General features: G+C 34.6%; 2 protein-coding genes across 4 annotated transcripts; both read left to right on the forward strand.

Annotated features, from left to right (window-relative positions):
- Positions 1–272: 272 nt before the first annotated feature.
- On the forward strand, positions 273–9882 carry LOC122582269 (mitochondrial inner membrane protease subunit 2-like). Of its 2 annotated transcripts, none has more exons than XM_043754641.1 (5): positions 273–616; positions 714–786; positions 1052–1211; positions 8981–9115; positions 9643–9882. In XM_043754641.1, exons 1-4 carry the CDS (start codon positions 475–477, stop codon positions 9086–9088), a joined length of 483 nt encoding a protein of 160 aa, XP_043610576.1. In that variant the 5' UTR covers positions 273–474; the 3' UTR covers positions 9089–9115; positions 9643–9882. The 2 variants fall into 2 exon arrangements, with proteins under 2 accessions (XP_043610576.1, XP_043610575.1); XM_043754640.1 differs by having other exon boundaries at positions 275–616; positions 8981–9111.
- Positions 9883–16734: 6852 nt separating this feature from the next.
- Positions 16735–22791, forward strand: LOC122582643 (putative serine/threonine-protein kinase). 2 transcript variants are annotated; one of them, XM_043755063.1, is made up of 6 exons: positions 16735–17017; positions 17281–17402; positions 17491–17710; positions 21710–21950; positions 22033–22183; positions 22298–22791. In XM_043755063.1, the coding sequence occupies exons 1-6, from the start codon at positions 16939–16941 to the stop codon at positions 22667–22669; spliced, it is 1185 nt and encodes a 394-aa protein (XP_043610998.1). In that variant the 5' UTR covers positions 16735–16938; the 3' UTR covers positions 22670–22791. The 2 variants fall into 2 exon arrangements, with proteins under 2 accessions (XP_043610998.1, XP_043610999.1); XM_043755064.1 differs by having other exon boundaries at positions 17287–17402.
- The last annotated feature ends 3856 nt before the right edge of the window (positions 22792–26647 follow it).

Raw genomic sequence — 26647 nt, forward strand, 5'->3', positions numbered from 1 at the left:
ACAAATTAAGATAAACTATAACTTTATATCAATAATCATAACATTAAAAAATAATTAGTTTTCAAATTAGATCAAATTATATAAAAGTTAAAAGAAAAATAAGCAAAATGATATATGATGTCATAAATTTTAAAAACTATTATAGGATGGAATATGAGTTTGACAGATAAGATTTTTGTTTAAAAAATATTTTAGAAACAATTGTGTTTTATTTATATAAAAAGATATATGACATAAAAAATATGATTTTGCCACATACAAAATTTTCTAAAAATATCTGTAGGAAAGGACAATGGCAAGTAAGAGTAAGATATATAGAAATGAAAGTAGTAACTGAACCGGAGTTAGAGCTGCAGCCGGAAGCTTTAGAAACCCCTCTTCCAGTCGGTCCCTAAATCGTATATCCAACTAATTAAGCCAAACACTTGTCCTTTTTATAATAGTAAACCCTAATAATTTTAATATATTGAGGCGATGTGGAAGGAGGCGTTGAAAAAGTATGTAGGAGTGGGGCTTGTGGGAATCACATTAACAGACCGCTATGCGGGAGTATGCCCTGTTCGAGGTTCATCCATGTCTCCAACGTTTAATCCTTCTTCCCAAGCATCATTCTCAGGTACTCAATAATAATAATAATAATTTACTACTCAATATTATATTCATTTCAATTTCAAATGCGAGCTCATTCATTCATTACTCATATTTGCCTGCAGATGATTATGTTTTCCTGGAGAAGTTTTGTCTCGACAAGTACAGATTTTCACACGGTGATGTTGTTTATTTCAGGTTCCCCATCTTTCTCTCTTTCTTCCAACTTCAATGTAAATAGAAACGGGTTACAAACACTTGTTTTTCTATAATGTATACTTTTTTCATATACAATACCGACCATTTCCCAAAAATAACCAAACTCTTGTTTACCCATTTACCTGTTAGATATTCAACATAACCCAAATCTTCTGGTTCACAAATAATTATGTCATGTAGTTTCTTTCTGATTTGAAATTCTAATATATAGAATGATCGTCACATACTCCTTGTCTTTTTGCAGCAATCCAACTAATTTCAAAGAGAGAAACGTTAAAAGGATAGTGGCGATGCAAGGTGACTACATCGCTAACGTGGGTGGCGCAATAAAGGTCCCTGAGGGACATTGCTGGGTGGAGGGTGATAATTCAGCTTCTAGCTATGATTCAAGATCATTTGGTCCCGTAAGTTACCTGCATACTAACTTCTGTTGCCACTTGAATACAATTTCTTTTCGTATGTCATGCTAGTTATTAGTTCAAAATGATACAAATTATCGACTTTAAATGAAATAGGACTAGGCAGTGGCGGATCTAGGCTCATAACTCATAGGGGTCCTTGAGATTTCGACTTGATAACTTAGTTGAGGCAGAAAAAGAAACATGGGGCGGGTCAACGGTTCGGGTCACAAATGCAAACGTAAAAACATAAGTCGGTACTATCATTATATATAGTCAAAGTTGTTATAATATTATCCATCCTACAAGGTTTCCAACATTTAAATCATGTAGAATTGGTTTGTTTCTTCTTCAAATATATTTGTTGTCTTAGGAATATGTGTTGAAATCTCTTTAAAAAAAGAATTTTGGTTGAACACTAGGACTTTCGTATCCTTATGTATATGAAAAAAACATATTTGCGGGATAAATATAAGAAACTCATCAAACTTCTTAAATCAAATTCATAATTTATTACTTGTAATAGTCAACGAACCATTATGCAACGAACCAAACATGCAAAGGGGTTCCTTATGATTATAGCAAGTCTTTTTTTTATATTTTGTAAACTCAAAGGGGTTCCTTCCCCTTTTCTAAGGGGCTTCCTCTAGATAACTTCACAAGCTCTCTTGTATAAAAAATCTTTTAAGGGTGGTCCATTGCACCCTAAGACCAATGTATAGATACACCCCTGGGACTAGGAGGGAATATATCAACTCACGTGCGTGAAAAGGGTCAATTGTTGATCTCAAAGGGTAACCTTAAATGAGTTGATTGATAACAGGATGGCACCTTTTTTAGTTTAATTGATGACAATAATCTTTACATAGTTAATGCTTTTGATTATGGACAACCTCACACCTTACTCACAATTAAGTAATTTACCAAACAAAATGGAAATGCCCAACATTCAACAATCTAAATACATATCAACCTATATATGTATCAAAACATTCCGATGTAAATTAATGAAAATGAACATTCAAAGGAAACCTTAACAGCGGCAGCATCAAAATCTTTGACAGTCTTCAAGAGGCTCCATCACTTAACCAACCTTTAATTCTGCATTTGACCACCATCGTCACGTTGTCGACCTGACAATTAACATTCATTTGTAGCCACACTTAGTGCAACAGCCATTGGTATCCTAAATGAAATCTAAACCAAGTCCATATAACATCCAACAACCTGCTATCCCATTTATCCAGCCTGTTAAGCAAATACCCAAGCTTCCTATATCATTTGTATCAGCAATAGAAACCATACTACATCTCAGTATTCTCCATCCATTGTTTGTATTCCCATCCATTCCGGTACCGGTAAAGGTTCCTCAATCAAATGCCAATTCCATGCACATACTGCTTAGCTGCTTCTACAACACCACTTGTATAATCTCCCATTTCCGGTTAAGCTCCTTATACAAATATTATTGACAATTTGAGCATACAGAACTTCCCTTAAGACAGAAGCATTTTGAAACAGCCTCTGATTTCTTTCTTTCTATACAAGGTAAACTCAAAAGTTGAACCTAATATGTGAGTCACACTTTCTACACTATCATTAGGTCGGTGCTTATAAGAGCTGTTCTCGGTCAAATATTTCGCGTTCTCACGTCTTTATTTTTAGCGCGAAATCGTGGACGTCATGTCGTGGCTGTTCTCGGGAACTTTCACGGCGTTTTGGGCCAAATCGTGGCTTCATGTTTTGAAGAAGACGGTGAGAATGGCTGAAAAGTAGGGTCCACGTTCTCCACGCCCTTACTTTTACCACCCCATTCTCCATGTTCTGGATTTTATTTTATTTATGTTTGTGTTAAATTAATGAAAATGATGTGGCGACGATTTGACAGTTAGAAGTTGAGAATTTGGTGAGAATGGTTGTATAGTAGGGTGAAATTCTAGGTAAATTCTGGAAAGTTAAAAATGATGTGGCGATGATGTAGCATGTGAGAAGTTGGGTTTGTTATTGGCTTAGGCCTTACTGCCCCTAGCAACATAACAAGTTATCCCATCTCATACCAGGCTACCTTTGCTTTTTTTTTTTGTTAATTTTTTCATTGCACATTTGCACCACAAACTATCTTTTTAGGAGTCTTTCAATCTATTTAGTGAATTGTTGGTAACAGAAACACAAAGGCTCAAAATACTGGCATAGAGATAAGATAAGCTCTTATTTTTCCAATCTCGAATCCTATACTAAACCTTCACTCCTTCAGACTTATTTAGTTATTTACTGCAAAAGTTATACCTTCATTTATGTAATGTAGTTTCGCAATCATGTTTAATATATCAATTATATGAGATAAAAAATGCATTACCAGGTCAACCGTAATCGATTTTGGTCCCATTACACGCCCTGCCCATTTTGCTGCCTATTCATAGATTTGTGATGGTTGCCAGCTTTTCATTTTCATCCAGCTAAACAGCTCTTTGAAGGAACTACTTTTATATATCTTCATCCAAATTTTGGGCTGGCTTTTATATAGTTCAGCCTTTACGCTAGTTTATGCTTTTGTCTTCTCCATATTTTGATGGAAGCTCCATGTTTTGAAGTGCTGAATTCCTTGAGTTTCTTAGACTGTCCTATAAATGCTCTGAACGAGGACATCTAATTGTTGTCCGATAGTGTTAGGAACAGCCCTTAGCTGTAGCACATCGGAAGCAATTAAACAAGAAGATAACAATCGGAAAATAGATAAACGACACAAGAATTTAACGTGGTTCGGCCCCGGGTGGGGGCCTAGTCCACCGACTGCAACTAGGTTATTTTATTAAGCTCTGAACAATTATAGGAGAATTACTAGGGTAAATATCGGCCATCTCCACCGATATATCGCTGACATATCAGATATCGGGAGTGAACTGACACGAAAAGTTTATTATCAGGTCAATATCTCGGCTTGGTCAAATCCCGGTCAATCTTGGTGTTTATATATATATGTTCGTCTTCTATCGGCTCTTTTAGGTCAATCTCGGTCAACCAAAAAGTTTGACCCATTCAAAAAACTTTGATTTTCTTTTTTTTTCCGGCCACTCCATTTCCGGTGGGGAAGAGAAAAGAAAAGATCGAAAGAGCGAGGAGAGAGAACGACTAAACGAGGGAGATAGAGAGAGTGAGAGAGAGGCTGTACCTTTAGTTAGGGACATAGTAGCTCAGATAGAAGATGAACATATATATATATATTTATAACTATAAACTTAACCATCTTTTCCGATAATGATTTGTAGTAGATGAGTTTATGAAATATGGAAGAAAAATATAGAAGAGGTAGAATATAAAAATAAGGGTAATTATACTGTATGTCTACTAAGAGACAGGTGACTTGATTTGTCTTACACTTGTACTACTGCTATTTGTAATTTATATTTCTTTTATAAAAATATATGTGAGTGGGTTTATAGCTGTACGCCTCTATGGCCCTATATATATACAATTTTTATATGTTTTTAATATTAAAAAGTAATTCCTTTATTCATTTATGTTTTAGTTAAAGTTAATATATAACTTCATTAATATGTTAATTAATAAAGTATATATAAAACATACAGATAAAAATATATTTTTTTATATACAAGTAAAAATATATATATAAAATATGCAAATCTTGAATAAATTGTTGATATATATTTTATAAAATATTAATTTCTTTACAATTTAGGCCTTTAAGGTATCCGATATCCCAGATATATGGATATATCGGTTCAGTGGTTGACCGATAATAAACCGATAACCGATATTTACAACCTTGAACCCAATAATCTCCTACTTGAAGGCCTTGCGAAAAACTTGAGCCCACCATTCAAGCAAACAATATCCCGGTTAAACAGTAACTCTAGTAATTTTCAGGTAACACAAATCTTCTAAGGCTCTAGTTCCAAGAACAAACTACAACTTCAAACAAAAGTTTTCTCCATGAATAAGCTAAGATTTCAATAAAAACAGATAAGAATAGAAGTCTTCACAAGTCCAGCTCCCAAGAACAAACCAAACTTCAATCTATGCATCCCATGTGTATCTAGTTGCAGCGGCCCTTTTCATCAGTCACGTGAAAGACCTATTGAAGCTGTAAACCCCTCCAATACAGTCAAATTGACCCAGTCATGGCCAAGACCACCAATGACTCGTCCGCAATCTCAACCGGCTCCCACCGATTTAAAATACCAGCTCCAGAGACTCCAGAGGAACAACCCTTTCCACTAGCGGTAGCATCACAGGAGAGATTTCATTCGGAAACCTCGTCTTTAGAACCCACCCTACGTCTATCTCAACAAATGTCAAAACACTCATCTTGCTCCTACCGCTACAAAATCCCGTCCAAGTTCAAACCTCCGAATACGCTCAAACAGATTACCTGAAAGTCCCAGAGTCCTTTATAGCGAACCAGACTCGTATAATTCTCGAATCCGCGAGCCAAGACTTTTCTCGAAAAGTTGGTTCAATGCTTCCGGTAGCGCAGTAATCTGCACACTCTAAAAGTCTAATCAACAAATTCACCAATGCTTTACTAGAGTGGGTAATATTTAATGAAGCAAACCAGAATCTGTAACAAGAATGAGCCCCAATGCATCAAGCCAGAGATATTCTCGTAAGTAGAATTTTTTTAACCTCGGACGACTCTAAAATCCTGAGCACCTCATGCAACCCCACAAGTCAACTACGCACAGCTCCCACTTTCCCTGTTATTTCAACCCACGCTAAACCAGACTTCATGAGACGAACCTCCACCAGCGAAAACCTTCACCCAATACCAGTACAAAGATCCATTCAAAAGTCAAACCACTGATTAAAACTGAACAAGGAATACCATCCACAGTTCCAGACCAATTAATAGCAAACGATCAATAACAACCGTAGAGAAAACAAGCGTTAGAACCATGACTTGACTAACATTTTTCACTCGTTTCGACACTAGCAACCCCAGAACAAGAATACTCGAAAAACTCCAAGCACTCCAAACCTACTAGCTCTCTTTTCTTCAATAACCAGTACCACATCCAACAGAAATCCAAACCCCCGGTCGAACAAAGGCTTAACCCTAATCAACCTAATACCTTGTTTCAATGGTCAGACTTCAAACAAAGGTACTTATCTTCTTTTCTTTTCAAATCGATCAAGGTAATATCACAACAACAAACAGGCCTCCTTAATAGATCAGGCCTAGAGGTGGCAAAATGTGTGGGTCGGGTCACGGGTCAAAACGGGTCCGGGTCAATACGGGTTGTTTTGAAAATGGGTCACAACGGGTTGGGTCAAAACGGGCAGTTTTCAAAATGGCAAACTAAACCACCGAAAGTTTGAAACCATGTAACAGCTCAAACTTTAAACTTCTTAAAATGCATCTTGAAACCAAAACATAAATGAATGATTGAATGCTCACAAGTTCAAAAATGAATGCATTATGAATCATTTTACTATTCTAATATCCCTTCATATCAGCAACATAATCCATTGATTCAGAAACCCATTACATACTTGGACCTTCTACTACTACAAATCAAGATCCAACAAGAATACAATGCATTTAAGCATATACATAGTTTAACTATTATGCCACAAGAACAAAAATGACTGTCCAGCACCTTGAACCAAATGCTCTCCAAGAATTGTGAGATACGCCTCCAATATGGACACTTAAAGTGAGACATGAATCGTTCTATACTGAATGTTGATACGAGATAAAAGGAAAACTCTTCCCAATTGATCCTACAAATGACCCATAAAAAATACATCAGAAAATTACTAAACTGAATGTTGCATTACTAGCCTAGCTTGAAACAATGAACATATATGTCAGTATAATGATCCAGAATCTGTTGGTTACTAAAATTACTATCAGATGCGTGATGCCGAGTCTTATAAGCAAATGAATAAGACTACTCTACCTACGAAATTTTCTTTGGCAACCCAATCTATCTTCTTACATTCTGCTTAAAAAGGCAGTCCTCCAATACTCATAATGATCCGAGATACATCTCCAGGAATACTGCTAGTAGCAAGAAGTATAGATTCTCATGTTCTAAGTCGAGAATTAAGCAATTTGACCTCTAATTTCAAATCATACATGGCATGTAGGTCTGACATATAAACCAGCAATCATAGAAAGGATATACATTGGTTACTTTATAAACCTCTAGTCATATAAATCACCAAACCAGTTACACCATAGAAGATAATTTAAAGAAAGAATAACATATACTGAGACATATCAGTATGCACTTTAGTCTGTGAAGTGACATATCAGTATGCACCATACTTTAGTCTGTGAAGTGACATATTAGTATGCACTTTAGTATAAAATGTTCTAAGAAAAAAAGTACCTATCTTTAAAGCCGTTTCATATCCTGCTAGTAGTACTACTATAACTTGGAATCAATGCTTCAATGTCTTCGGCAAGTCCTTCCTCTTCTTCCTCATCTATACATGTAAAAACGAGTAAAAACATTACAACATATTAAAAAAAAGGCTTTAAGAATAATAAGTTAGAAACAGAACGACTTCATAATCTAAGATCTTTAATACCTTCCAATGGAGCTCCGATATTTGCTTCCATATCAAACAACCAATCACGAGTGCATAACAATGCCTCAGCACCTGACCTTGATAAAGAGCTCCGAGATTTGCTTATAATCCGACCCCCAATACTAAAAGATGATTCAGAGCAAAATATATATATATATAACCTTTCAAAAAAATAATTATATATAATAACTATTAAGGGAAAGAATGAAAACCTCAAAAATAGGTTAAACTTAATAAACCTATAGATCGATACAGGATATATAAATATAGATACACAAATCAAATTAACTCAAAAATAAATAGCTTCGGAAACAAAATCATCAATGTTACAGGACAGAATCAGAGAAGGCAGAAGTGTTACCGGACGTCAACGGCGGAGGAAGAACCATAGGCGGCGACGACCAGCTGAAGAGCGTGACGTGTGACCGGAGAGTGAGAGTGAGAGAAAGAGGAGGAGATGACATGATTGGAGAGTTGGAAACTGGAGTGGGGAATGGAGATGGCGTGATTAGAGTTTTACACTTTTACCCGTTGTATTTGTTGAGCTGCCCAATATGACCCGGTAGAAAGATGAAACACTTTGTTTAGGATCCAATATGACCCGCGTGAGAAATGTTAATCATCCAATATGGTCCACGTTTTTTTTAAAAGGCCCAAATTGACCCAAACTTATTCAACTGGGCTAATTTTGCCACCTCTAATCAGGCCTTCTGGCCACCAAGCCTTCAAACCCAACAGATAGGAGTCATAGGACAGCCTAATACAATACTTAAAGAATTATAGGCATCAAAGAAATAGATGTTAAAAAATGTTGATTCCATGATTTGTGAACTTTATGAAGGACTGAAAATTAGGGGACTTGTGAACAGATTTTAATCTGTTTGGTCCTGGGGGTCTTCTTTTAATGTTCCCTTTATCCCAATAAGTTGCAATAGGTTCATCTTGAGATACCTCGATGTACTCTTTACAAAATCTAGAAATTACCTAACAGCCCATGAGTTCATCAATATCATTTCAAATAATTGATAGTATTGTCTTGTGTCTCCAAGAATAGTCCATCGTGTCTTGAAGTATATGTTTGACGTTTGAGTAGAGTAGTATAGACGTGTGTGGAGTACATTGTTACAAGTTACAGGAACATTGAGTGTATAGAGGATTGTAAAGACGAGTTCCTAATACCAACTCTGCTAAAAGAAAATTATTATTTTTTGTTTCAGATTCCATTGGGTTTGATTCAGGGAAGGGTTACCCATGTCATCTGGCCACCACAAAGAATAAAAAAAGTGGATAGAAGAATTCCGCAGGAAGGAGGACTTGCGCTCTGATCATCCATTCATATATCATATCAGTATGTGAGACATCCATATCATTGTTTGTTCGTTTATTACTAAAACATAAAGTCACTTTGGGTTGGTATTACTTTTAGGCTTTTAGCCATGAAATTGTTAAAACGACATCCCCATGGCAGGCTTCCTATTGCAGCTAGATTTGGCTAGGTTTTCGAGGGAGGGAATGATTTTTGGAATGTTGCATTTAAAAAAATTTGTGGTTGTATGATCATAAATAAATAGTGAAAATTCTCAAACCCAAGCATCATGCTGCAGCATATCAAACTTTATTAAATTATTAAACGAACAAAGAAAGAAAGAAAGGGTTAGCAGCGTAGTGCATTATCATGAATAAAAAATTGATTCGATGGAACCGGAGAATAAAGCAACAAGGCAGCAATCATGAAACACAATACCCAAATGATATTTATTAATATGATGGGTTCAGCAACAAAGAAACATTAAGAGAAAAAGGCTAAACACAGAGCTTTTATTAATAATAATAATAATAATCTGCTACTATAGCTAACTTTATGATATTGTGAATATAGATGAGAGGAAAGTCGGCTGTGTATGGTGCGCACAGACAGACCGAAGGGAGCTTTCTCCAACGGCTACATGATGAAATTTTTTTGTATCTTCCAGGAGTCGCAAAAGACCTTTATAATCTTCAATACCAGTGTATATTGATGTTATAACAGATGTCACAATTGACACTTCATCTTCAGAAAATAAATATTTCAGCCCTTTAACTTGTATATAAAAAAGTCCAAGCTAAGATTGAGGTTAAACCTTATTCTCAACAGTTCATCACATGCTTCTGTGCAAAGTGCAAACCTAATCTTAACTTTCGTCCGCTAATCACAATGGACAAAACCAAAACAACTTTATGTTTAGAACATTCCTTTTCTATTATCTACCCCCAAGGGGTTTTTCTAACCGATTCGGTATATTTAGTGAACTCAATATTTTTTAGAAGGAAAATAATAATGACAACACTGAATTTTCGCATGTCGGAGTATAAATTTTAATGCACCCAAATAATTTATATTGACAGCCCGTCATTAAGGAAACTCTTTTTTAAATAACAAAATATTTAATGTTTATTAATTCAATCTAATAATTATCATTTTTATACTAACTAGATTATATCACGCGTAATACGCGAGACATATATATAACTAATAAAATATTAATATTTCATGATATCTTACTTTGACAAAATGTAAATAAAAAATATTAAAAAACAACTACCATTGACTAAGACCGAGGCTTTTTCAGAGATGAGCCACACCTTTATCCCAGAAACCCATTTATATTCAAATCCCATAACGTCAAACAAATAGAAAAGGAAATCCCAAGAAAGTGAATAATAGGGTTTGGCGAAATCAATCTTATTAGATGTATAACAAGGCGATTTGGCTTAGTTACAATGGTTGTTTGGTTATGTAACTAACTACTATAGTAGTTATATTAAAAGGTTGTCAAATTAAAAAAAAAAATGACCCTACGCATATGGTATGTCACGTGAGTAGGGATGTAAATGTGTTAAGCTTAAATAAAATCAAATAACATATCTTTTAAAAAATATTTATCAAAGAATTGTTACTTGTTATGTTGTTTATTTATTACATAATAATGTCAATCTAAAGTTATGACAGATGAGTTGTAAGTATTCGAACCGAATTAAAAGGGATAGAAAATAATACCTCCCCTCACTAATGTTTGTTGGCTGATACTTTCTCCGTCCCATTTTAATTGTCCTATTTTGACTGGTTAAGTGTTTTTCCTCTGACTTTAACCATAAATATCTTTGTTTGTGTTATATATTAGTTGCTTAAAGTTATATCAATGAAAAGTACATTTAAAACTCAATTATATCAATGAAAAATACATTTAAAACTCAATCCATCCATATACGTCATATTAAGTGTTATATAAAGCAAACAAAAACATTTACGGTCAAAGTTGAAAGAAAAAGACTCAAAAAGTCAAAATAAAACACTTAATATAAGACGGAAGGAGTATTAATCATCGTTTGAAACAAGCAAAACTTGGGTCATATGGTTTAAAAGTTTGATCTTTACTTCTTTCATTAACTAAGGTCCTAACTAACACCAAGTATAGTACATGAAAACAACCTTTTTATCTTAAATAAGGATAAAACTGTCTATATTCTAATGCACCATTATAAACACTTGGAAATGGAGACTTATAACCCATTAAAGATAATACTAGGTATTACTTAAATAGGTATGGAAGTTGCCATTCAGAAGTGAACTAATATATATACCAGCACGTTGCTGCAGGATTTGAAAAAGGTTCTCACATTTGGCTTCATTATGAAAAGGTAATAACGTTATAGATCTTGTTAACTGTAGTTAACTTGCATAAAACAATTGTATTCTTATTACAAAATTGAAGGGTGAGCTTTTAATATTAAAGGTATAAATTTTGTTATGCATGTTTTCTATAGACGTTAGAGTTGTACTTAACATTTTCTTTATGTTTTTATGTGATGCATTGATAACTATTAGTAATAGCAATATAATATAAGTTTACATAAGAATTAACTTACCTTAAACTTGATAAAATTTGATTAAGCAATATTGTATGTGACAAATTTTTAGATGAAACGAAAAAGGTAAGCAACGTATTATACGTGCATATGATAACTCATAAGAGTTGTGGTACAATTTTAAATTAGTCTAAAAGTAATTAAAGGTAACATATTTCCAAAAACAACCACTTCTAAGTTGTAACAAATTAATGAAATAAGTGATTAGAAGTTTTAACTAATGTTGTGTATGTGGTTGGTATCCCATTGGTAAGATCTTTAATCTTGGATCCACTTGGGTTTAAGTCTCACTTTTCATATTTGTGAGAATGGATTAATAGGGGTTTTTCGAGAATCTTAATTTTTAGGCATACGTATAATTAAAGAGTAAGAGTAAAATAGAATGTCGCTAAAAAATTTTTTTAACTAATGCTGGATGACATTTAACTTGAAAGGATCGTATTAAGTGCAGTAAAATTCATACCCCATATTCCCATGTTTTTTTTTTTTTTAAGTTTACAAATAGCTAAAATATGAAAAGTAATCATTCTTGTGCTACAAGCATAAAAAGTTGTAAAAACTATATTGATTTCTACTTTTTAGAATATAGATAATGTCAAGAGGATGGATTGGTGTATTTTATTGAAAATTGAATTTATCGTCGTGTGGAAATGGGTAGGGATTCCTTTAAATTATTTCAACTTGAGGGGTAAAGTTGGAAGACTTTGATTATTGGATCAAAATTAATGGTCAATTTTGAATCTTGTTCCTTGATTTTAATCCAACGACCAACATTGCTTTAACTTTACCCTTAAGTTAAAGATAACTTGAGGGGATCTCTACCATATGAAAATAACTTTAGATGTCCAATAAAATCGATGTAGTCATTACTTTAAACTTTAAAGCAACCAAAAATAAACTCCATCACAAGATTAAAAAGAGGGAAAAAAGTATTACTTTAAACGAATCACCTTTTCATCCCGCCACTATTATATACATCGACCACTTTCAAATAAAAAGGAAAAAAAAAAAATCCTAGTTTGGTTGTTATTCAAACCATCAAACATGGAAAATTCACGATTTAGTTTAAACAATAGAAGTGAAACTATGGAGTGTAAGTTTGAGTTAATGCCGTCTTTAGGGCTAAACTCAACTCTAAGACCTAACTGTCAATTACCTTAAAATTAAATATGTAAATAGAGAAATGAATTAACCTAAAAAATTAACTTAATTATCAACCTAATTATTTGGGCCATACACTTATCATATCCTACATTTAGTTAATAATTAATACTTAAAAAATCTTTATTTTTCCCACTCTACTCTTCATACATTTAATAAACAAGTAGTATATGCATGTATGTATGTATATGATCTAAAAATAAAAGTTGATGTCATCAAAACCATCCAAAGGTAATAATTAAAAGTGGTTTTTCATCTAATGATTGTAATTTTTTTAAAAGTCTTTTTAAACCCTCTTTTGTTATTATTGTAAGATAGCTAATGGGTTATATTAACATTATCTAAAATAATACACAAACATACCGATACTACTTATAATAACTCTAAAATAATATACAACAATCCATAAAAAATGCTACACTAACATCAAAATGAGTATATATGCATAATAATAATAATAATAATAATAATAATAATAATAATAATAATAATAATAATAATAATAATAATAATAATAATAATAATAAACCATATAGTCTAAGTGGGTGAGTACAATCTAACTGCATGAATATCCAAAATATTAAAATAAAAATATTTTTATGGTGACAAGTGTATGGCCCAAATAATTAGGTTGATAATTAGTTTAATCTATTTAGGTTAATTAATCATTTCTCAAATAGTAATAGTATTAGAACTATAATATTGTGGGTTGTCAAGACTCAACACCACCCTTGGCCATCATTTTACTCCGCCATTTGTTAAAAGTTGCATTTAACGTGTATAAAATAGTTGTATCTTTCCATATCAAAAGTTCGACCTTTAAATTTTATGACTACTGTATAATTATTTAATGAACCTTAATAAAACCCTTTACCAAAACCCTTTCAACTCTTAATAAAAGTTTTATTGTATTAGCACACTGGCTATATTTCTAGTTTAGCTTATTTATAGAAAATAAGTTTTTAACTCATCTGTATTCAATTTTTCCATAATGAGATTTGAACTTTGTACATGAGGTCACTTGAACTTTGTATATGAGGTCACCAGTCCGTCTGGTAACTACGAGTCTACAAAAGTATAATGACATCTAGTCAATGGTTTAAAGTATCTGGCATTTAATCGAGCCCATTAAAAAAATATATAACTTTTTTATGGGTCGGTTTATTTTTTGTATTTCCTAACATATTGTTAATTTTCTTCATTAATAAAGTATTGATTGTTAAAAAAAAAAATGTTTTAATTTAACTCGTTGGGTCTTTGTCATTTGATTTTAACTGTAAATATTTTTGTTTGTATCGTATAATACTTTGATGAAAGTTATATAAAAGAAAAGTAAATTTTAAACACGATTCATTATTGTATTTTATATTAAGTGTTATATAATGCAGATAAAATTAGTTATGATCAATGTTGAAAGAAAAGGACATAAAAAGTAAAACTATGACATTTAAATGAGACCGAAGAAGTAAATATCAAAATTTTTAACTTATAGAGTTAAATGGAAGATTGGTTGATTTGGGTTGTTTATTTTTACAAGAGGGTCCTTTTCAAGTTTGTTATCAACGAGGGTCATTAAATCAAAAAATCTTTTACATCTTTCATCTAAAATTGACTGATTCATTAATGAAATGTCGTTAAGTAGCCACGTATATCTCACGCGTATAGACCATTATGTTGCTCAAAAAGTCAATCACTCTTCTCATTTTTGCTTGTGGGGGGGGGGGGGGGGGGGGGGGGGGGAGCCGAGCGAAGGAGGGAGATGGAGAGGGTTGAGGGAGATGGAGAGGGCTTCGGATGCCATGGCCGCGAGCTTAGAGGGAGATGGGTGGTGCGAGCTTGGAGCTCGCTGGGAGATGAGGGGAGAGGTTGAAGACAGGGACCAGAAGTGGCAAACCTTGATCATGATCGTTGGAGGACCATAAGTGAAAGAAAGAAAGATCCAGGGACCAAACTTGACATGTTGCTGAAACTTTTATTTTCTTTTTGTTTTTTTAGCTGTACGTAAGTTCTTTTTGTTTTTTTAAGCTGCTTATTAAATCCCAATTAATCTCAATTTCTTGTTTAAATTTTTTTTAAACAAATAAAAATGAATAACTTTTTTTTTTCTTGTTCAACTTTTTTTGTTTTTTTTTTCCAATTTTTTTTAACATAGTATAAACTATTTTTTTCCAATTATGTAGTATTTTTACTTTTATTATGTAATGTGTTTTTTAATATTATGTAATGTGTTTTGTTGTTAATAAAACATATAAATTGAAAAATTGGTTAATTATGTAAAGTATATAGTGTTGAAGATAAATTATGAAAATTTGAAGAAAATGTTGAGAGTTTCGGTTGCCACAAAAAAAGGTTGAGAAAAAAGTTGGAGGGTTGAAATGAGGTGGATTAATTTGATTGGATGGTTGAAAAGAGATGGAAAGGTTCAACCTTTCGGCTCCCTCCCCCCTTAGCACCAAAATTTATAAGAAAAATCAATTTAATGAAATAACAAATGTTATCTATAATCTATAATCTATGATACCTAATAAAGCAAATCCCCTATTTTTCTTATTAAACTTTAACGGGGTGTTTGGTACAATGGAATGGAAAGGGTGAAAATGGAATGAGAAACACTTCTCATGTTTGGTTGTAATGGAGAATGGAAAAGAGAATCGAGAATAGGGAATCGTTTCCATTCCCTCAATTCTCTATGAAATGTAGAGAATTGATGGGAATGGAAATTTTTAATTTTTTTTTTGTTTTAGTGATGTTATATGTATTAAATTTGATTATTATTTAAAATTTAGTATTTTTTATATATTCATTCTCTGCTTGTACCAAACGACGGAATCGATTCTCTTTTCAAATACTCATTCTCTTTGCCACTATATTCATTCTCTATTATATTTCCATTCTCTTTGATTCACTCTTACCAAACACCCTCTAAGTTTTTGATGTGGCTAAAACACCCTTACATAAAATCAAACATCTTTTCACATATCTCATATTTCACAAGTGCAATTTTCATTATTTATACTATCATTTTACGTCAATTGTCTTTACATTAATAAGTAATAACCACATCATGAAGCTACCATCACCCGTCATGCCCTTTCCTTCCGCCGCATTGGAGTGTTACATGAGTACCCCTATAGTCAATCGTTAATAAGTTCATGTAAATGTATATCAGTATATCTATGAAAACAAATCCTCACATCTAACTCAAAACCCAAACATCTTCACGTTAATTTAATTTTTATTTAAATGTAAAATAATTCGAATTATACTAAATTCTTACATAGATTTCTTTCCATGTATATAAGATTTCAAATGTCTATATTTAAATATCTATTTAGGTCTAGATGTTTTTTTTCCTTTTCTTTCGATTTTTTTTCTTAGTGTTGGACGAAATTGCCTTGTGTTTTCTTTTTCTTTCTATATATATATATATATATATTTTACTGTAAATCAAATTAATTGTACATTAAGAATTTTATTCCATCAATAACTATCATTTTCATCTTTAGTGAGGGCTTGTTTTTATTTCATTCCATTTTGACATAAAAATGAAATTACGAAATAACCTTATTACTTTATACAAAACCACTATAATATTTATAATCCAACTTTTAACTCTTTATGTATTCTGTTTATGTTGCTTTAAATCTATTTTTATGCAACGTATGATAAACTCACCTGATTACGATTTTATTCAATCATGAGGTTCATCTGGTTTGATTGTTATTTTATGTATTTATTCATCCCAACTAAACAAAATGGTGGAGTAAATGACTAACCAACCTATCACAAGTCAGCTATAGCTACTAGAACCGTTGGATGTTACTTTCTCCCCCCGGGTGGGCGTCGACATAACACGTACGACGACCATTCATTTTTATTTGTATTTTTCATTTTGTGTTTTCCTCACTGGTTATTTCAACATGTTAATGTCAATTCCCCCCAAAGTATAATATGACGATGACGTCATTCGATCATGGCCTGCAAATTAAGCTTGCTTGCTTGGTCCCTCCATCCCTCCCAACTATAATAAATAACTTCAATTGTTGAAGAATCGATGTAGGATCCGAATTTATGAATTAATTTTGTGGGAACAATAAGCAAGCAATTAATGGGTATTGGTTGTTGTTGTGCCTCTTTTGATTCATGTAAATCCGATACCGATCCTCCTCCTCCCCTTCCCTCAAATGGTGCGCACTTACTATTTTTTCATTATTTTATTTCTTCGATCGATCTCTTTATATATAAACCCGAAAGTCATTGTTTTCTATCTCCAATAAAACCCGAAAATAACCTCTCTACCTAAACCACCCCTCAACCGCCACGACCCAAAACCCATAGAATACTTACTTATTATATCGATCGATCATATACATACGTACATACATGCATATACTACTACTACATGATAATCAGATTAATACGTAATATAATATATTTTCTGGTTTTTTAGATCTAGATATGATTGCTACAAACAACGTTAAACAATTCTCATATAATTCGTTAAGATCAGCTACAAGAAACTTTCACCCATCCAATAAGATAGGCGGAGGTGGATTTGGAGTTGTCTACAAGGTATGTACGTAGAAGCTTAATTGGACTAATAGTTACTTTAATATATTTCCAATGTACGTACACGCGCCTGATCAATGCTTGCTTGCAGGGGGTTCTGAGAGATGATGGTACTCATGTTGCAATTAAGTCTCTCTCTGCTGAATCTAAACAAGGGACTATTGAATTCTTGACTGAAATTTATATGATTTCCAGAATTAAGCATCCCAACCTCGTTCAACTCATCGGTTGTTGTGTTGAAGATGGTCATCGGATTCTGGTCTATGAGTTCTTAAAAAACAACAGCCTTTCTTCTGCTCTACTAGTTAATGGTATCGATTCCTATTTTCTATATATTCTATCGATCTATATAAACTAATTTTTTTGTATATATAAACTAGAATGAGTACATGAGGCCTTAATAGCCAATTATTACAACAGGTAGGCCGGTGTGAATGTGACAAAAGCTAACTTAATTTACGGTAGTCAGTAACTTAAGAATCCTTCTATATATATATTTGAAACTTAAAATATATAGAAATACAATCAATCAGCTGAATTGTTGGGATCCCTTATAATGAACTTAATTGGTCGGATCCTTAACATGCCCCCGCAAGATGGAGGATCCGTCGGAGACTCCAACCTTGGATTGAAGTTGATGAAATGGTCCCTGGCCGGCCAAGAGGTTTATATAGTGAGCACGTACATCAACTACAGAATGCATGGATACTACCATCAGAAATATTCATCCATATATAAAAAATACGTGATATTATAAAGCGCGCGACATGCTTGCCAATGATCGAAGTTGAGTTGGTGCATGCATGTATTGGGATAGCTAGCTTGTTTACGGAGAAAGAAAATTTGGGTCGGTCGAGTGAAGGCAAGATACTGGAGAGAGCCTAGCTACCAGTTGGTGTTATGACGTAGTGTCAATGGTGGGAGATAAGGTGGGTGGGCCGAGGAATTGGATTTCATTTATGGAGTAATGCTAAGAAAATTGTCTATACTCTATGGAAGTGGGAATTTATATGAGAGTTTGTTTGTGATTTTAATGGAATTTCAGTTTCAACATATTCCACATGCTGAGAATGATAACTGGTTATTAATAACATTTGTAGGCTAATTTTGATGGTTAGTAACCCAAGAAAAAGCATCTTTCCGAACGTGGGTAAAGTTTGATGGGGAAGCCACGTAGAACACAAGCATCCAAAAGGTTTTAGTTTATTGTAAGTCGGAGTTTAGCGATGAAGTGAGGAATATGGAATTTTGAAATAGGAGTAGGTAAGCGATTTATGAGATAAACCCCGTTTGAAATGCAGGTGTCCAGAATGAGAGTGGAAGGCTAGCATAATGAAGGAGAGTTAAACCGGTTTCCACAATGAGACTATGACTGCGTTCGGCTATGTTGTTTTGCTTAGGGGTGGTAAATTGATAAAGATTGAAGATAAGAGGTAAGACCAACATATCCACCTCATTATTGGTGAAACGGGATATTAAAGGCGTTTGGAAAAAAATTTCTACTAGCAATTAAATTGTGCGAATAACATGGAAACATCTATTTTATGTTTTCATTGGATATCACCAAATGAATCTTTATGGCTATTATTGATGGAATACGAGTTACAACGAAAGTTGTGTGAATTAGAACCAAGGCTTAAACATTAAGCTATAGTCTTAGAGACCCGAATAGAATGATGTCCAAGTTTGTGGTGCCAATCAAGAGGTGAAGACCTCATTTACTTGATGAGGCAAAGATGGTTGATAAGCATACTAGACATCAAGGATCCCCCTGATATGTTTTTACCAGAAGTATAAGAGAAACAAGAGAATTCACGACAAAGACCGAACAAAGTCGGCTGTTATAACTTCTATTGATAATCTGGATATAGCCCCAGTAGCTCCCTAACTGGTTTAATGCCCCAGCAGCCCTAAAACAATAATGAAATCTCGATACCCAAAAGACTGTGGCCTATGGCCTTATTTAACCTAGTTAGGATTACCCTAACTTGGAGAACAAGTACATACTAAAAATATAAATCATAAAATTCAGACTTGACACTCTGAAGAAATTTACAATCTTAGCATTAAACATAGATTATTTTCTTCGGTTTTGTTATATATAACGCGTTTTCTAATGTATAATGCTTTTCATCATCGTTACTTACGTTCAAGTAACATTCCAGATAAGGCATTATAGTACATCACCACCATTGTTAGAGTGTCATTATCTATACTATATTATAAAGAAAATCCCGCTTTTAACATTAAATTTTAAGTTTAAACAATCAATCAAAACCACATTACACTAATAACCTACACTACTCCCCGCCGCCACCACCACCACCAATCGTCGCCAACACCTCCACTACCGCCGCTACTATCGCCACCACCCGTCGCCGCCGCCGTTACATCGCCACCACCCGTCGCCGCCGCCATTACATCGTCACCCATCACTGCCGGCGCCATTACACCGCCGCATCGCGCGGATACAGTTCTAGTGGGCATTAATATAGTATTGCTTTTTTTCTATGTTGTTCACCATCTTTTTATTCTTATAGTTACTATAAGTTCTTATTATTGCTACATGTTGTGTTGCCTTTTTTTAAAATTTGGGTTCTAAGATTCTGAGAAATGTATTTATATGATATCATAATACTCCACATTCGTGTATCCAAAACGTTGTCATGTAAAAAGTAAAAACCATGCTCTATGGCAACGCACAATAACTATGTCTAGTTGTTTTCTAAAGTGAGGTACATATAAAACATCTTCTAATGAAATGGGACCAAAGCAAGTACGGAGATGAATTTGACCAATATGAGTATAGGATAGAGTGTTACCATCACCATGGACGATCTCAGCCGGGCCGCCATACTCGGATAAAGCGTGAAGAGACACACGGGCCGATGTGACATGATGGGTTGCCCCACTGTCAAACATTGAAGGAAATGTGGAGGCTGGGCCGTAAGTAGTAACGTTAGCCATGAGTGCAAATCGCTTTTGGGTCATGGAACCACATGTAGTAACATGGTTTGCACGAAGAAAATGTGATAGCTTTCTACACTCCTTTGCCTCGTGACCTACAAAACTGGAAAATTGACAATAAACAGTCGCACGATTCAATATGGTTCCACCAATAGAGTTAGGGCCACTGGACCACTGGTTTCTGACTGAATTGCGGTGATTAAAAGCAGGTCTAGATTCATACCGCGGTTGCCTTTGTGTGTTATGTGTTATTGACGGTAGATATACTTCATCAGGGACTGGTGTTGGGCCAGAGCGATATCATCGGCGATGGATTGCATGTCATGAAGAAACTCGGTCACGGTCGAGATCCTTTGGGATTTTTGGATAGTTTAGATTTGTGGGAGATAACCGAGAGCATGACGGGTTTGCATTGTTGCCAAGCTTCTTGTGAGATAGCAGCTGAAGAGATCAAAGGTTGAATCGGGTGGGAACCGCCCAAAAAAGGGCTGCGAGGATTTTATTTTTTTTGATCCAGCGTATACCATGTCTAATAATCTGGGTTTGGTTTCCTGGCTTCTGTGTCTAGATACTCTGCTGGAGGCTGCCTATACCATGTCAAATACTCTGGGTTTGGTTTTCTGGGTTATGTGTCAAAGAACTCTGTTGGATGCTTAGGGGTGCCTGTGATGAACAGGTCTAGGTCAAGACCAATAAGGGTTCTATGGACCTGTTTGCACCACACGGGGAAATTAGTGGCCGTGACTTTGGTAGTAAAATGGGTTGAGGCTGTGACTCGGATGACTAAGGATGTGGCCATTATATAATCGTAAAATATGAATAGAGAATAGGGTAGTAGGGGTCAGACTCGTTTGAGTTTATTAGGCTCTCATACCATTTAAACTAAAATAGAAATACAATCAATCAACTTAATTGATGGGATCCTTTATAATTAATTAACAAAATTGGTAAGATTCTTAATAATCTACCCTATTAATTGTACGTAGCCACTGGATCACTCCATATCTCTCTCTCTCTACATATATACGGCTTTCCACACTTAAAAACATCATTTTGATGCATTAAAAGTTCATAAAACTAACATATTGTATAACTATTTATCATTATTTAAGTGTTTAACAATACATTGATCCGTCAAAATCGAAAAAATCACGTTTTTTGTTTTGTGCGTCCATTTTGATGAATATGCATCCAAGATGTTAGTAGTTCTGAATTAGTAAAGTAACATCTTATTGTTGACTTGTATATTTTGTAATGCTTTTTTAATTGATATCTATTTAGACAATTGGCTATTAGATTTCCTGTATGACCCTGATATTAAGTGTAAAGTTTTTATATTGTAGGTTCGAGATCAGGCAAACACATAGACCTGGATTGGGCTACACGGGTTAGTATATGCAAAGGCACAGCATCAGGTCTTGCATATCTTCACGAGGAAGCCGAACCACATATTGTCCATCGAGATATAAAGGCGAGCAATGTACTTCTTGATGAAAACTTTCATCCTAAAATTGGAGATTTTGGACTTGCAAAACTTTTCCCTGATAATGTTACTCATGTTAGTACTCGAGTTGCTGGAACAGTGTAAGAACCATTGGACCCTATCTTGATTTTTGCAATGCTTAAGTTATTTCTTAAAAATGCTTGAATTTTTATATAATGACAGGGGATATCTGGCTCCAGAATATGCGATGTTGGGACAACTTACAAAGAAAGTGGATGTATATAGTTTTGGCATACTTATGCTTGAAATTATAAGTGGTAAAAGTAGTAGTAAAGTAGCCTTTGGCGAGGATCTTTTGGTTCTGGTTGAATGGGTATGTATGATTTCTCGATTGTGATACCATATATAACACACAAATTGCTTATTATACAAAATTAAAAGAAGTTCCAATTTTTTGTTTAAAAAAACCACTGTAATTATTTTCTAGGTTTGGAAACTCAAAGATGAAGGAAGACTTCTAGAAATTGTTGACCCTGACCTAACAGATTGTCCAGATGACGAGATCATGCACTTCATTACAATTGCACTGTTCTGTACACAAGCGGTTTCAAGCCAAAGACCGTCAATGAAACAAGTAGTCGAGATGCTCTCAAAAAAAGTAAACCTTAATGCAGGACTGTTAACAGAGCCTAGGATATACAGATCACATACTTCAGAGAGGCGTTCTGGTAGTGGTAAGTCACTAGAAGCCAAAAAATCCCGAGCATTTAATGGCAAGCAGACAGTAAATCCTTTTGTAACTGTCTCATCTTCAGAAGTTAGCAATTCTTATAGTATATCACGAATGTTTCCAAGATGAATCTATTCAAATACTACCACGTACTTAATTGGTAACTTATGGACAGAGATCAACCAATTATGGTTTCTCGGATAGAATAAGGTTGTATTGTATAAGTCATCAATATATTCGTTTCAAAAGCAGCATGGTTTGGATTAGTGGTAAACATTTTGACCTTTCGAGACAAAGACCATGGGTTCGATTCCCATCTCATGCAAAGGTTGGAGGGTCTTTTCTACCATTAAGACCTCCCTACTTAAGTACAGGTAAGAACTGTCTACATCTTAACCTCCCCTATATATCGTTGAGGTATTGGGGCTCAAAAACCCACGAAAGACGACACGGAGCAAGTTTCCAGTCAATATATTCGTTTTAAGAAAAGTTAGTTGTATGGGAACATATAAAATGGGTTAAATGTAACCCAACCAATCTATCTTACCAACCTGCCCAACTCATCTACCTTTACCACCTACTTTAAACATTTGTTTAGACAGACTTTAGGTGGTTATAACTTATATGTAATGAAAATTTATTAAAATGTAAATTAGTGAATAGATAAATAAAAATTCTTACAAGCCCGTCAAAGAAATTTAACATAAAGCTTTTTTTTTTGTTATTTTGAACGGTTGACATAAAGCTTGTTTACTAGCTTGTTTGACATAAGGAACTTTCAACCAATCCCTACAACTATTTTACCGAAATGACTCAACCCAAAAAAGATAAAGCATTTGAAACAACTCTGATACGAACTTGAAACGACTCAACCCGAAAAAGATAAACCATTTTTTTTTTCAGATGAAGAAAATTCACAACCAAGATGAAGTTAATTTATACCCAAGATGAAGTTCAGAACCAAGATGAAGAAAATCCAGAACCAAGATGAAGAAAAATTTCAGAACCAAGATGAAGACTTAAAAGACTTGAAATCTTTCACCAACTATTATTGTACTTCAAAAATGGAGTTTAGACAAATTAATGAATCAGACATTCAAAATAGACAAGTAATACACAACAAAATTTTCAAAAGCTTACAATTTATTAAATGTACGTTTCATAACGAAACGAGTCATTTACCCATATTGTCAAACAACCAAAACCTTCATTTTGTCACTAAATTCACCATGACCATGATACAAATCTGGAAGTACACAAATTACACATATTTATCAAGTTCCAAATATACTAACTTTTGTACCAAGAGCCATATGAGGTGGGATACCTAAGTGTCTATACCAAAAACACCATACATCCAAGTATAGGCAAACCTTATACCTTTTTCCTAAAAGCAACTTCTATCACTTCAAGCTTTGAATCCACAACTAGTTCCTTATCCGGAACCTCCTATAAGAAAATATGAACAACTAAAATATAAGCAAAGACTTAGTGAACATATTTGCATACATTTATGAACACGAAGGAGGGCAAAGTACAAGGACTATTACATGTAACCTATGATACCGTCATGCCACATTTACATGCTCACCTTGCACACTAAACGCTATACTTGGATCCATATAAGTTAAACAATCATAAATAATCTCAACTATCGGGATTCTTAGGCCCCGAAGGTTCTTAGGCCTCATAACAAATCAACTATCGGGATTCTTAGGTCCCGGAGGTTCTTAGGCCTCATAAACACTATGCCCCAAAATGGGCCTGACGCCAAATCAATTACCACACATGGATAAACAAACTTCAACATAATGTGGTCAATTGACCCAACGTATACACAAAGGTATGCAAATATACTCACCTCCTCCGCAACTTGGACAATGACTTGATAAAAAGATAAAGCACACAACAAGCTTCAACCTATGATCATAACATACAATGTATAAGCTTACATTCACAACTTGACTAGCTCAACCTAGTCATACTCAATCACTAGCCTTTCTAAACCCAAACCCAACCCATTTGTCATTGAGTTTCTTTATTCTCAACAATAACACTAGGTAGTTCAACCTATCATTCTCATCAACTTTTCAATAACTAGTAAAAACTCATCTTTTCTCATAAACTAGAATTATCACATTAGCTTATCAATTTCTTAGCCAAACTCAATACATAACTCAATGACAAACTAGGTTATCTAAGGAATTGGGAAAAATCATTCATAAATCAATTTCTAGCAAAACCCCTAAATTTGGGTTACTCCAGGAACCCTAATCTCAAAAGAAAGATGAAAACTAAGTTAGGGGAAATCAATACCTTAACAATAATAAGCTAATTCAAGATTTTAATTTGGAAATTCTTCTTCCCCTCTTTTCTCTTTGAAATTCGGCCACCACCACCTTCCACCATAAACCCTAACTTTTCAATTCCTTATATAATTGGAGATGATTAATGGTATTGTTCTTGGATGAATTACTAGGAAATGTTTGATTGCATGGAAGAGTTAGGATTGATCTTTGAAAAATGATAAGAGAAGGTTTGAGAAGAAGAGGATTGAGTGAGTGGAAGCATGACTCACAAGGAAGAGAGTTGGCTGGCACAACATGGGCTTGCCACGCCCCTGACTAAAATTTGTGGGTATTTTACCCGCTATCCGCTAAAGTTCCAACTAAATTAACCCCATAACCAAAATAAAATACTAGGAAATTAGTTGAATGTCAAAACTATAAAAAGGGGTTAATTTCTTTTACCTTAAAATCTTTGGGGTGTTACAACTCTCCCTTACTTGGAACGGATTACAGCCTCGTGATCCAAGCCATATGCAAAGACGGATAATAGACAAGAACATCATGTTCAGATTCCCACGTACAATCGGACATCTTTCCATGCTTCCACAAAATCTTATAAGTCCTCACCGTCTTATTTTGCACTCTTCTAAGCTCTTCTTCTACTATGGCAATGGGTTCCTCAATATAATTCAACTTGTTATCGACCTCAATCTCGTTCAATGGCACATAAGAAGACTCATCGGCAAGGCATTTTCTAAGATGTGACACATGAAAAGTTGGATGAATTCCCGAAAGTTCATCCGGTAACTCCAAACGGTAAGTAACCTTGCCAACCTTAGCCAAAATTTTGAACGGGCCAATAAAGCGAGGACTTAATTTTCCACGCTTTCTAAATCGTAGAACGCCTTTCCATGGTGAGACTTTCAACAAAACCCGATCACCTACATGAAATTCAATCGGCCTTCTCCTTTTATCCGCATAAGACTTTTGCCGATCTTGAGCCGCCTTTAATCTTTCCTTGATCACATCGATCTTCTCAATGGTTTTCAACACTATCTTTGTGCCCCCTATCTCGCGTTGACCCACTTCTCCCCAACAAATTGGAGATCGACACTTCCTCCCATACAACATTTCATATGGTGGCATTTGAATACAAGAATGGTAGCTATTGTTGTAAGAGAATTCTACCAAAGGCAAGTGAAGATCCCAAGTGCCTCCAAAATCGATTATACATGCCTGTAGCATGTCTTCAAGCGTTTGAATGGTTCTCTCACTTTGACCACCCGTTTGTGGGTGATAGGCGGTGCTAAACTTGAGCTTGGTACCCATATCATCATGAAATTTTCGCCAAAAGTGAGAAGTGAAACGAGTGTCTCTATCCGAAACAATGGAGATGGGAACTCCATGTCTTGCTACCACTTCCTTAACATAAATCTTCGCCAATACCTCGGATGAAGATGCCTCACAAATAGGAAGAAACAAGGCACTCTTGGTCAATCTATCCACTATTACCCAAATTGTATCAAATTGATTTCTAGGCGTTTTGGGCAATTTGGTGACAAAGTCCATAGTAATATCTTCCCACTTCCATTTGGGAATTTCCAATGGTTGCATCATACCATAAGGCTTATGATGTTCCGCCTTCACTTGCGCACAAAGCCAAGCACTTTTCGACATAGTTCACTACATCCCGCTTCATTCCGGGCCACCAATATTCTACTTTCAAATCTTGATACATCTTTGTAGCACCGGGGTGAATGCAGTACTTGGATTTGTGAGCCTCATCGAGTAGAACTTGCTTTAACTCACAAGAGAATGG

Source organism: Erigeron canadensis, chromosome 9 (genome assembly GCF_010389155.1).
Source record: "Erigeron canadensis isolate Cc75 chromosome 9, C_canadensis_v1, whole genome shotgun sequence".
Taxonomy (NCBI): Eukaryota; Viridiplantae; Streptophyta; class Magnoliopsida; order Asterales; family Asteraceae; genus Erigeron; species Erigeron canadensis.